Genomic DNA, 14,195 nt, shown 5'->3' with positions numbered 1-14,195 from the left:
CTCCGTTATCAGCAGAGGGAAGAGTACACCAATGTTCTGTTACACGAATGCGATATGTTCCTGAAAAAGCGTTTGTTATTTGAGAATTCATTCATTGAAGTGCAGTTCCCCATTGACTTCCATTATAAACATTTAGATACATTCCTATGAGATCATCAAAGTTCACTGTTTCCCAATACATGGCTTAATATACAGTAATGAAATAGAATACCTGAAAAAAATTAGTTTTATCAACATTAAGTAAGGTAATAATAACCAGACAACAGCAGTTTAGAAAGTATATTATTTTCTTTGAGTAGCAAAAAAGAAAAATTAAAATTCCACAGTGATATATTCAATACAGTAGTGTCCCTTCAAAAGTAAAAGAAAATGATATTGTGGAATTAGGAAACACAGTTAGCCGCTGTCTGAAAAGCACAAGCAAGACAAACATTATCTACTAATTATAATTCACAAAATGAAAAAAAAAAAAATTTAATTCTATAATTTTAAAATTGATAATAACCTCAGTTACAAATTACTGATCCGAGTAACTCATAAATTCACTAAAGGAAATAATTATAATCCAAACACATAATGAATGAATGTAAAAAAAAGGTGAAAAGCAAGTGTAGTAAAAATGAAACTTTGATATGCCATTAAACTGTACAGAAAATAAAATTTGAGAGGAAAGTATTTGAAATAGAACTACCATAGTATGATAGAATTATAGTTCAAGCATTAATTACTTCTTTTGGGAAATGAAAAGATCTTTTGGCAGTTTGCCTTAATCAGTTGATCTGGAAAGCATAGACGGTAGTGTCCATCAACATGGAAATGAAAACAATGAAAAAGAATATTAGCTGTTTTTATTTCTTAATACAATACTATGTGAATATTACATTCATTATTATTAAATACAATTAAGTGAAGCATCCGTTTTATCAAAATCTTGTTTATATCAGATACAGCTGTTCTTTTGTTTAAGATGCCCAACATTATATGGAACCCTTAGACAAACGAAAGAACAGATATATTTGATGTGAATAAGGTTTTGATAAAATTGATGTTTTAGCTTCACAGTATGCAACAATAATGCATGTGACATTCACATATTGAATTCATATAAAGAAATAAAAACAGCCAATATTAATCTTTAACTTTGTTTTCATTAATATGTGGATATGGACTGTTTATGCTTTCCCAATCAGTTGATTAAGGCAAACTTCCAAAGGATCTGTTTTTATTTCCCAAAAGAAACAATTAATGCTTAAACTTTAATTTTATGATAGTATGGTGAATAGTTTTATTTAAAATACTTTATCATATTTTATTTATTATTGACTCGCAATTTATATGGCATATCAAAATTTACCGAGTTTAATTCATGTTGCCGATACATGATAATTACTATTATTTAGGTTTGTGTAGAAAATTACTAATTTTTCATTCAAATCATTTGGTAGTTTTTGTGCAATTTGGTTTATCTTTTCATATACAGAATACGCCATCTTGCGCTTACTATAAACTCAGAAATTTCAGTCTTATCTAAGATCGGGTTACAGTGAACCCTCGTTTATCGCGGTAGATAGGTTCCAGACCCGGCCGCAATAGGTGAAAATCCGCGAAGTAGTGACACCATATTTACCTATTTATTCAACATGTATATTCAGACTTTTAAAACCTTCCATTGTACGTAGTTCTGTTAACAAACTACCCTTTAATGTACAGAACACTTAATGCATGTACTACAGTACCCTAAACTAAAACAGGCACAAATATTAAAGGCGATTTTATATCATGCGTTTCCTAAACACGCTAAAAAGCCCGATAAAAAATGGCAACCAATGTTTTGTTTACGTTTATCTCTGATCATAATGAAGAAACAAACTGGAGGTAGAGCTTTGCTTATTACCCGGACATATTTCCCATACTTTTCCCTTAGAACTACATCACATCTTCCTACTTTAGATATATATATATATATATATATATGTGTGTGTGTGTGTGTGTGTGTATATATACATACACATATACATACCTACATATATACATACATTCATATATACATAAATACATGCATACATATATATATATATATATATATATATATATATATATATATATATATATATATATTTATATTACTGTATATATATGGATTATGGAAAAAATCCGCGAAGTGGTGAATCCGCGATGGTCGAACCGCGAAGTAGCGAGGGTTCACTGTATAGCGAAACACAATTTTTTCATTTTTCCTTCCAGTTCCAGACAGTGCTTTCCCTGATTTTAAACAGCTTAGCAGCTATGAACAATGTTTTTTCACCTTCAGCCACAGCTTGTTGTTTATATTTGGAAGTATATATTGCTGATATTTTGTCTAGGACGAATAAGAGTATAATGCAATAAGTCTTATTCTACTTAAATTTGTGATATTATTACGGCAATTATTTACTATTGTCTGATAATTGAAATACAAGTGAAACAACTGTTACCAGATTTGATTGTTCATAGCAAAATAGCTGCATTTTGTTTAGTTTCTATTGTAGCTGTATGCATTTATGCAATGATTATAACATTACTAAAGATACTTTTATTATGTTCTCTTACTTTTTTAGATTAATAAATGTTAATGCTACAAATTATTGATCAAAATATTTGTAACTTTGAATGTTTGGTGTATAAATGGAAGCATGGGACATTTATTTTATTCATTTCTGAAAGCTCATTCATTGAAACTTAATCATCCCGGACATTGGTGTACGTGTTATTCCTTCCGTCTCTGCCATGATGAGTGCCATGGATTTTTCCCCTGCTGTTGTTGGCTTTTTTTCACCCTTCTTTGACACTGATTGCATTCCTGGTTCTATTCATTTGACAGAACAAATGTATTTAAGGGGAGTGAAGGAATCACTATAGCAACTTGCTGTATCCTCTATCCTGGCTGGGCAAGAGGTTACTTGAGATTTGTATACCCCTAAGACACCAGAGTGAAGGAATCACCATAGCATCCTGCTGTATCCTCTACCTCGGCGGGGCATGAGGTTACTCGAGATTTGTCTGCCCCTAAGACATCAGACTTTGGACTGGTGCTAACGGAGGCCGGCAATCTCGGGTCAGATATCATTGCAATTACAGGTGAGTGCAATGTCCTAAGGGAGACAACCTTGGCGCCACCTTTGGGGAGAACCTCAGTCATTAATCGGCACTTCGGTGCCCCTCAAGTGTTGAGACCACCTTTGGAGCTGCTGCTAGTCTGATTTGTTTGGTTTGGCCTTGAATCGAGTTGATGATTAAATCTATGGATCTGTTTCTGAGAACTCTTGAATCCAGCTGGTCAAATAAGATCTTGGCCCCTCCAATCTGGAGGTAGAAAAGGTTATATGCACTGGAGCATGCTGCATCTACCCTGCAGTTGGACCCATCAGGATACCCATTGACAGGGGAACTCTCCTTGGAGAGACTCGATGCGGAAGATACATCCATTTCGACCTATGAGTCGGCCATGAAATTGTTTGCCATGGCCTCCCTGTAAGCTGTCTCTAGACTTGACCAGTAATCAGGTACAGTGATATACTTGGCCAAGTCAGCGGGTTTATCAACCCCTGAGTCTTTGGAGAACTACACGAGTCTTGTACTATCCAGTGGGAAAGCAGTGGCCTTCCTGGCTCACCAGTCAGCAAACCAGTGGGCCAACTGGATTTTGAAGAGAAGAGATGCTTCGTTTCCCATTTCTCAAAACAAGTTGGCCACAGGGAAGAGATAGCAAAGAAAGTGTCTAGTGGTAAGTTGAGATGAAAATCCAGTGGCTTGCCATGAAGTTAAAGATTTCAAAGCTGATAAAGCCAAAGCTTCAGTAGCAGAACCATTGAACTTATGTGCCTTTTATATCCTCTGATTTTTGTAAACAAAGTGATCTGATTGAGTTGGATGACAGTCCTATTGGAAGTGAGACTTGAAAAACAGCGCTGGTCTTGATGAGTGGAACTCAACAAGGGTGGCTGCTGCACCTGGCAAACTCTGACATTCTCGTAAGCATGCTTACGGTAAGAGGATATTAAAGATGTTATTTATTCACAACTCAATACATCACAAAGCTGCAGCACATATTAAACAAGTTCCAAATTGGGAATGTGGGATTTTGGGAACCGTGACTATCTTTTAATGTACAGTGATCCTTCATGGTCAATTTCTTTGTTTGTTTATGATTTCAACTGAGAAAGTGACTCAAAATATGCATATGATAGAAATGCTATAAGCATGAATATGCAAGACACTTTTACTCCTGAAAAAAAAAAGCAAATATTACAATTACCAGTAATGGGCAGCAGAATGAGACCGGGTAAATATTTGGGCAAAACAGTAATTGTACAAAATACAAAGAAAGCCAAGGAAAGTAATTCTACATAGAATTTGCCCTTTTCATTGAATGAAAAAACATCTTTTTTTATTACAGTTATATAAGACTCATATTAAAATCAGTTCTGAAAGGAATAATGTATTTAATTATGCACAACACAGAGCAAAGATTAAAATTAAAAGAAAAACATGAGCTTGAATGTTTAAAGGAATTGGGCAAAGACAGTTCCTTGTAAGTACAGTAATCACTTATTAATTACTTGCCTTTTTTATGAAAAAGGAATAAGAAGGAAGTGTACTTGACAATGGTGGAAAGAATTGAAAAGAAGGAAGCACAAATTATTGTTGGTAAAGCAAAACTGATAAAAATCTCATTGAGCTTGGATGTTTACTGTCTGTAGACAGGGAATCTAATGAAAGTTATTGTGTTATCTACTTCTACTTATGGGTGAAAAATACTTATTTTTAAACAGTTGCTCTGAGCAAATCTGCCCCTGTTTACAAAATAATAAAAGACAAGTGTCTGTGGCTATTGCGACCATGAAGAAAGACTTCATGACTGATGGGCTTGACATGAAACGAGTCCTAGTTAACATCATTATAAGGTTTCAACCTTGCATTAAAACTTCTGGTTTACCTTTTCAACCTTGCATTGAAACTTCTGGTTTACCTTTTCAACCTTGCATTGAAACTTCTGGTTTACCTTAGATTACTTATAAATCTTAGTTCAGTTAACATTTTGCTGTTTCCTATCCTCAGCAACTCCTGTAATTCTAGAGGTTTTCTTCAGCAGCCCATCCATTTTATCTAAATTAAGATTTGAGATAATTTTAAATGTGTTGTAACAAATGTACTTTCTTAATAATTTTTTTTTTCACTACAAAACCATAATTTGCATTGCATGTCTTGGTTCTCAAGCATATTGATTTATTTTAGCTGTGAAGTTTTTCACTTTATGAAACCTAGAGCTCATTGGGTCACTTGGATGATATGGATATCCAGCCATCAGGTGATCTTTTTCTACATCAAACAGATTTTTTTTGTTTTAGGAGGTAGTTGATTAGTTTTATGTTAGACCTAGCTTTCTTAATGTTGGGGTGAGTTTTGAATAACTAAAACAGTGTTTTGTGCTGTGAAGTAATGAACAAGCTAAAGACTTAGGTAGTAGGATGGCCAGGGCACCAGCCACCCGTTGAGATACTACTGCTAGAGAGTTATTGGATCCTTTGACTAGCCAGACAGTACTACATGGGATCCATCTCTCTGGTTACAGCTGATATTCCCTTTGCCTACACATACACCAAATAGTCTGGCCTATTCTTTACATATTCTCCTTTGTCCTCATACACCTGACAACACTGAGATTACCTAACAATTCTTCTTCCCTCAAGAGGTCAACTACTGCACTGTGTTCAGTGGCTACTTTCTTCTTGGTAAGGGTAGAAGAGACTTTTTAGCTATGTTAAGCAACTCTTCTAGGAGAAGTACACTCCAAAATTAAACCTTTGTTCTCTATTCTTAGTTAGTGCCATAGCATATGTACCATGGTCTTCCACTGTCTTGGCATAGAGTTCTCTTGCTTGAGGGTACACTTGGGGACACTATTCTATCTTATTTCTCTTCCTCTTGTTTGTTTTAAGTTTTTATAGTTTATATATGACAGATTTATTTTAATGTTGTTAATGTTTGTTTTTAAATATTTTATTTAAATTGTTTATTACTTCTCTTTTAGCTTATTTCCTTTCCTCACTGCATTATTTTCCCTGTTGGAGCCCTTGGGCTTATACCATCCTGCTTTTCCAACTAAGGTTATAGCTTGGCAAGTAATAATGATAATAATAATGATTTTCTAACCAATTATGTATATTTTATGTAAGTATTCTGTTAATCCTACATCATTTATTCATCTTATTCTTTATTTTAGTATGCATTGATGATACTTGACATGGCAATTTGTATTATTTTTTAGGATTGGATGGTCAGAGCTCACAGTCTGTTAACAGTGTTGCAGAAGAGAAGGTTATATTTGGATTAAATGCATCAGCAACCTCTCATCTAACCCTCAACAAAATCAGGAAAATGTATTCAAAGCAAGATAACAAAAGTATAGCCAAGCAGGTCAGTATAGTCATATTGGTTCTATTGATTTGATATTGCTGTATTGTACTTATAATATTCAAGAACTACAAAAGAATCAAGGTGTTTGAAGTTTGATGGAACATCTGTCTTGACAGCTTGGTATGTCTTCACATGAAAATGCTACTCCCATCCGTGTTCTTCACAATTCTGCTGGTCATCTAAGTGGGCCCTCTCGTTCCTTAGGAGGGGTAGTCATTGGCTACCTTGGTGTAAGAGTTTTTTGTCCCAGACCTGTTGCAGCCATGCTAGATAATGTTGGAGGATGCTCAGTACTATTGGGTAAGACATTGATTAAATAATGACCTGTTATAATGCTTTATTTTCAGTGATACAGTTTGTTCTTAGTTGAATGTTGTGATTATAGCTATAGATCTATCTATTCACATGCATGCACGCTCTCTCTCTCTCTCTCTCTCTCTCTCTCTCTCCTCTCTCTCTCTCTCTCTCTCTCTCTCTCTCTCTCTCTCTCTCTCTCTCTCTCTCTCAAGTAGCTGTTGTATTTAATTTTTCTTATTTCATAATAAGCTTAAATGATAACAGTTTAAGTAGAAAAAAAGTAGTTTTGATGAAGGAAAAACTTATTTTCGGACCGGTGCTGTGGGGTATCCAAGAACTTTCCTGTTAAAGGTTAGAACAAGAAATCTAATACAACCTGATTGCCAAAGAAATATTGTTTTCTCTGCTCTAGGGCTAGTGTCTCTATGTGCGAAGCATGGACTCAGTGTGTTAAGGAGAGACTGAGAACTTCAGGCTCATTTGAACTTGCTACATCACTTAAGTAGCTGAAAGTCATCCGCTATTAGTGACGCCATGCACAGCACTAAAAAGGTGCATCCTTTTAGTTATTGCTGGCATACTCATGTCACAAAAAACCTTCTACCACTATTTGCAGTATTCCTACATGAATACAAACCTTCTTCCTTTATTTTAGGAAGATAGAAAACAGTGAAGCTGGAACTCGTCGGTTAAAAATTTAACGACGCATAACAATCGACAAGTAATTACTTATTGGTAGCGGTGAAGAAGTGACCACCCCTGCCTGCTCACAGACCATTCACTTAGAACTCAGTTGTCAGAGAGCACTGGCTAGAGCTCTGTATTGGCAGATTTTTTAATAGTTTCTTTTTCTTTATTCCAGTATGTTTGCTTTAGTGATTGTTGCTTCAAGTATGCCTCCAGTTATATAGAAATGTCAGGAAGTACCGCCGAAGACCTGCGGTACTTTCGTGAGTTCCTCTAAGGTTGATCCTCATTTGTTTTGTCCTCAGTGCCAAGGGTACACGTGTTCTGAAGTTTCCTTGTGAGATTAGTGTAGGTAGTGGCCATCTTCCTAGTGGTAGAAGTATGGCAGGAGGAGGAAAGAGAAGCCTACAAGAGATTCTTTGGCTTCGAGGTCATCCTCGAAGTGGAAGAAGGCCTGGGCGGCTTCATCCACCCCTGATACTACTTCTTCTGACTCTTCTTCTTTGGCTTCCTCTGGGGGCCAATCGAGTAAGAGTGGTGCTCTTTTAACCTTAGGGCAAGCCCTTGGGCAGGGAGGTCCGTCCGTTTCCCCTAATGAAACTGCGGAACTACCACCTCAGTGGGAGCCCTCGTCTTTTCAGAGGTCTGATACTCTGCATATGTTGTAACTCTCCTTGGATATCCAAGGTTCCCCTTCGCAGGACAAGTGGCAGCAGTTTCTGGCTTCCAGAAGCTCGTCAGAGGTCATCGCCATGCCACCGTCTGCCTAGGAATCTTCAGTTGTCCCCATGGCGCCTGCAGAGGATGTGTTTGATCCTGTCTCTTGAGCTACTCGGCCCACCCTTTTTATTATTATTATTATTATTATTATTACTTGCCAAGCTACAACCCTAGTCAGAAAAGCAAGATGCTATAAGCCCAAGGGCTCTAATAGGGAAAAATAGTTCAGTGAGGAAAGGAAATAAGGAAATAAATAAATGATGAGAATAAATTAACGATAAATCATTCTAGAAACAGTAACAATGTTAATACAGATATGTCCTATATAAACTATTAACAACGTCAAAAACAGATATGTCATATATAAACTATAAAAAGACTCATGTCAGCCTGGTCAACATGAAAACATTTGCTCCAACTATGAACTTTTGAAGTTCTACTGATTCAACTACCCGATTAGGAAGATCATTCCACAACACTGGAGTAAAACTTCTAGAATACTGTGTAGTATTGAGCTTCATGATGGAGAAGGCCTGGCTATTAGTATTACGAACAGGATAGAATTGTCCAGGGAGATCTGAATGTAAAGGATGGTCAGAGTTATGAAAAATCTTATGCAACATGCATAATGAACTAATTGAACTACGGTGACAAAGATTAATACAGTATCTAGATCAGGAATAAAAAATTTAATAGACCGTAAGTTTCTGTCCAACAAATTAAGATGAGAATCAGCAACTGAACACCAGACAGGAGAACAATACTCAAAACAAGGTAGAATGAAAGAATTAAAACACTTCTTCAGAATAGATTGATCACCAAAAATCTGATAAGACTTTCTCAATAAGCCAATTTTTTGTGCAATTGAAGAAGACACAGACCTAATGTGTTTCTCAAAAGTAAATTTGCTGTCGAGAATCACACCTAAAATTCTAAAAGAGTCATACAAATTTGAAGAAACCTTATCAATACTGAGATCCGGATGTTGAGGAGCCACCATCCTTGACCTACTTACAATCATACTTTGAGTTTTGTTAGGATTCAACTTCATACCCCATAATTTGCACCATGCACTAATTTTAGCTAAATCTCTATTAATGGATTCACCAACCCCAGATCTACATTCAGGGGATGGAATTGATGCAAAGAGAGTAGCATCATCTGCATATGCAACAAGCTTGTTTTCTAGGCCAAACCACATGTCATGTGTATATAGTATGAAAAGTAATGGGCCAAGAACACTACCCTGTGGAACACTGGATATCACATTCCTATACTCACTATGGTGACCATCAACAACAACTCTTTGAGATCTATTACTTAGAAAATCAATAATAATGATAAGAAATGACTCACCCACTCCCAACTGTTTGAGTTTGAAAATAAGGGCCTCATGATTAACATGGTCAAAGGCAGCACTAAAATCAAGGCCAATCATACGAACTTCCTGACCACAATCAAGGGATTTCTGTACAGCATTGGAGATTGTAAGAAGGGCATCGCATGCTCCAAGGCCTTTACGAAAACCAAATTGCAAACTAGGGAATAGATGATTACCTTCAGCAAACCTATTAAGACGTTTTGCCAGAAGACGTTCAAAAACTTTAGATAATATGGGAGTTATGGAAATTGGGCGGTAATCAGTGGGACTTGAGCTACAACAAACACATTTACATAGAGGAGTAACATTACCAATTCTCCAACAAGTGCTAAAAGCTCCTGTGCTTGCTAACTTGCGCAAAATAACAGATAACTTTGAAGCTAAGAAATCTGCTGTCTTTATAAAAAACAAAGGAAAAATACCATTTGGGTCTACACCTCCATAAGCATCAAGGTCCATCAGCAGAGTTTTAATCTCATGAGATCAAAAAGCTAAACTAGTTAGTTTAGCCTCAGGAAAACAGGAATGAGGAAGTTCAAGTTTTTCATTACTTTGTTTACTGTCAAAAACATCAGCCAAAAGGGTTGCCTTTTCCTTTGGACAGTGAGTGACTGAGCCATCTGGTTTAAGTAAAGGAGGATCTGTTGCATCAACACCAAAGAGTGCAGATTTAAGGGTAGACCACCATTTATGTTCCTGAGTTGTACCAGAAAGGGTTTCTTCTGTGGAATTGTCATTGCTTCAGCGAGTGGATTACTCTTCCCCTCCAGGAGCTCACCATTTGAGCATTGCTCTTCGAAGCATATTCGCCTGGTTGCTGTACAAACTTGACGTGATCCTCTCACTCCAGAGGAGGAGCCTAGGCCAGCCCTTCAGGGGAGGTCTCTCTTGTCCTCCAAGGATGACTCGCCATCCAGGTGACCTTATCCAATGATTTCCAGACCCTTACCCTTTCTCTCCTCTAGACAGTGAACTTCCTCAGTGAGTGCTTCACCAAATTGTCAGCCTCATCGTAGAACTTCTTGCAGTTCCAGATGCGCTTCCTGGAGAGCTTCACCTGTGTCATCGCTTTCAGTCCAGGTCCCTGTCTCACGATCTTGTGCACTATCTCCAGGTCACCCTTCTCTTTCTAGAAATTACCAACCACCTGCAAAGCATTCTTCAGGTAAGCCTTCTCCTCAGATATCTTGGTAAGCCTTCTCTCCAGATATCCTCACCTACGGAGGAAGAGATGCAGCCACTCTTCTAAGCAAGATGGATAGCTCCAAGTAGGAAGAATCCCACTTCTTCACCCTCTTCACCCAGCATTGTGTGTATTAAGGTCAACTCTAAGAAGTGCAATAGGGTCAGAGTTCTGGTTACCCTTCCTAGAGGAGATACCCATAGATGTTCACTTTCTCCAAAAGAGATTTCTCTGACAGAGAACTATCGGCTCTTGCCCATTAAGTTTTCTGAAGAACATCCTCCTCCAGCGAAGAGTCAATCTCTAGATGATAAGGCACCAGTAGACCCAAGAACATTGCTAGCAGATCTATAGGAAGTAGAGTAAGGACACTATCTTCAGGATCCGAGACTTTCCCACTTGCACGTATTGAGAAATCTAGAGCAAGATGCTCCAGCGGGACCTTTGCATCAGAGAGAAAATCATGTCCCTTTAAAGAAAGACGTAGTCGGAGTCGGAAGGTTCTGGAGGGACCTTCCTCAACTATCAGTCCCTGGTACTTTGGAGGTAGAAGAGGGGGAGACAGACTCCACTTTCCTTAGGTGCTTCGCATTATTCAAAAGTAAACAGCCTCGGAGAAGCAACAACATCCCCTGCAAAAGGCAAGAAGGTGGCAATTAATCTTTTGTGCCGTGGCCCCAGCTCCGCTAGACCCACACTAAATTATTGTTGGTCAATTTTGGCCATCCAGACCTTAACCAAAGTAGAGACCCAGGTCTCTGGGTCCAAAGATCTGCTTAGGGCAGGGAGATCCTCCCGCTTGATCCCTCCTGCCTTCCTTGACAGTGAAAGTACTATCGTTCTCAGGAACCCCTTCCATATCCTCTTCCTCTTGATCCATCAGTGGCATCACTGACTCGTAGCTGCTCTTCAGAATGATTGGCAATGGTTCCAGTTTCCATCTAGGCAGCGGAAGTGTTGAGCATGGAGTTCATGGGCATGGCAACGATGCACCGTCGATACTGAGGATCTTACTGACCCAACCAAGAAGCAAGCTCTTAAGGACATTGCCCTCACAGGGGCCAGGGCAGTCAAGTTTCTCTTGGATCAGGCTGCCAACCATTGGGCAAACTGGGTGCTGAAGCATTGAGAGGCAGTGACCTCTCGGTTCCACAAAAATGCATCAGTTATCAGAAGGGTCTTACCTCATCCTTTTTGGCAGCCTTCGCTTTTCCACGAGCAGAAATAGAAGTGGCGGAAAGAAACCCAGGACTTCATCCTTCAGAGGCAGGTGCCTTTTCGCCAGCACTAACCTTCGACGTCAGGTCAAGGGAGATCTGCTTCGCAACTAACCTGAAGAGCTACACAGAGATGAGGAGGTTGCCCTAACACTCCATAGTCAAAACCCCTTCTGTGCAGTCTTTCCTCTCTACAGATCCAGGGTCGAGGTAGAGGCAGAGGGAAAGGTAAAGAAAAACGCCTTTGCTATGGAGTTTCTTTTCACCACGGTGGTGTTTCTACGAATCAGAGAGATGGACGGTGGAGGTTCTCTGGTCTTGATACCTCTTCTCGTTCATTACCTCCACTAATTCATCATCTGGCAACATCATCATCTTATCGGCATGGGTCGGCAAAAAAATTTGCCCTGTGAAAGCAAGTGCAATGAATGCATGCTGCTCAGTTGTGTACTTCAAGAGGCCAACGTCCATTCCCCAGGCTTCTATAGTTGACTCTTTCTAGCAAGGAAGGTGTCTGGAGGCTGAAGACCAGTTATCGACCTCTCAGTTCACATCGGCTTCATTCTTCAAACACCCTTAAGGATGGAGACAGTGTCCACGATCAGGAAGCGATAATACCACAGACCTTCATTGTGACCCTGGATCTGAAGATGTTTACTTTAAGATCCCGGTTCACCCATCCTGCAGGAATTCCTCCAGTTAGACTTAGCAGGCAAGGTCTTTCAGTTCAAAGTCGAATTCTTCGGGAATGGATTCCACCTGCTCTGCTACCTAGGACGCTTGGTTAATTCTGGTGGAATCACTAGAGGAACTTCTTTATTTTCAAGGCAGTGTTGTCTTCTTTTGTTAGGATCTGGGGTCATGATAAATTGTCATTTTGTTCATAAGTATGTGTTGTTATAACTGGATGTATATTCTTTGTTGAAGTGAAACAAAGTCATCACAAAAGTTGCCATTAAGCATTTGATTACATATGTAAGATAAAGTAAAGTAGGCCTACAAATTAAATTGTAAGATTTTTATCTTTTACAGTTTGGCTATTAATAGTGAGTAATGGATTGTAATATATGCAGTATTTATTTTTATGATCAGGCTTATTTTTTTGTATTTGGAAAAGAATTTTCTTTTCAATGCCTTAAGAGTTTGAAAGAGCACCCAGACGCCTGACCCCTTGCTAAAACTGTGGTGGTGTACAGTTGACTTCAAAACCGATGCTACAAATTTCAGAGGATTTTGTTCGAAATTCACTAACTGGCAACTACAACACGTATCTCAAAAACTTATTTTTACCTATAATGAAAGCTCTGTCAAGTAAAATAAAGCTATCCAATGTTTCACAATTATCAAATATATGAATTTATAAGAATTATAAAAAAAATACTGTAACAAGAATTATTTCTAAGTATAGTAAATACTTAAAACTATAGACCCAAAACAATTTGAAATTTGTGTTCAACACAGGATTACCAATCTTATCTATGTATATTCCGAGGAATGGGGAAACAAATATTTTGATATCATAGTCTGTTATTATATTAACAAAGATGCACAAAGCCATGCAAGTATCAATAGGATGTAAAGGAAAAATCTCTGTAACCCTAAACATACTCAACCATGAAAGCACCTAGATTCAATAGAGAAGCTTGATGTGGTTGGTAGCTTAGATTTTTGCTTCTAAGACACAACCGTTCGGACTGTACTTCAGCTTTGAATCACCAGCCGGGTCCTACTAGGGAGGAGGGATGTTGCCCTAACACCCCCATCTCCAGCCAGTGCTTACCAGGGGAGGGGCTTGACCCTTAACCCCCCCCCCCATTAGCCATGGTCGCAACCATCGGCTGAACATAGTGATTCTTGACACATTGGGACTGGTTTTATGCAATCTCTTAGAAATTCATGGAGTTGCCAGTTAATATATTTTATTCCGACTACTGTCATCCTTTTTATCTGATAATAAGTATCTGTGATTAATTTGTCACAGTAGGAATTTCGTCTGTGAATGGTCAATGTTAATTCAATAACTCTTTATAAAAAAAGGATAATTTCCTTGTAAAAACACTGCAACAATACATGTGTTAACGAGAGTTCAACATTGAATTGCAGCAGTAAGGACTTCATAAGCATTGGCCTAAAGTAATTTTTAAATTAACTTTCTACTTTTGTAGCATTGCATTAAAAGTTATTGTGATTTCCTTTGATAAAATACAAAGAAGTTTATCTTCTGAATAATTGAATATAAACGTCAAGTTGTGAA

The 14,195-nt window shown here is 38.0% G+C and overlaps 1 protein-coding gene across 4 annotated transcripts in view; it reads left to right on the top strand.

Annotated features, from left to right (window-relative positions):
- bchs (WD repeat and FYVE domain containing 3 bchs) overlaps nt 1-14,195 on the top strand; it is a 748,678-nt gene that overhangs the window by 275,099 nt on the left and 459,384 nt on the right. For all 4 annotated transcript variants that reach the window (XM_068389148.1, XM_068389155.1, XM_068389143.1 and 1 more), the window contains exons 23-24: nt 6,308-6,456; nt 6,573-6,756. In XM_068389148.1, coding sequence (XP_068245249.1) covers nt 6,308-6,456; nt 6,573-6,756 — 333 coding nt within the window. The remainder of the gene's footprint in view (nt 1-6,307; nt 6,457-6,572; nt 6,757-14,195) is intronic.

Source organism: Palaemon carinicauda, chromosome 1, assembly GCF_036898095.1.
Source record: "Palaemon carinicauda isolate YSFRI2023 chromosome 1, ASM3689809v2, whole genome shotgun sequence".
Classification (NCBI taxonomy): domain Eukaryota; kingdom Metazoa; phylum Arthropoda; class Malacostraca; order Decapoda; family Palaemonidae; genus Palaemon; species Palaemon carinicauda.
This window is presented reverse-complemented; position numbering and strand designations above follow the sequence as displayed.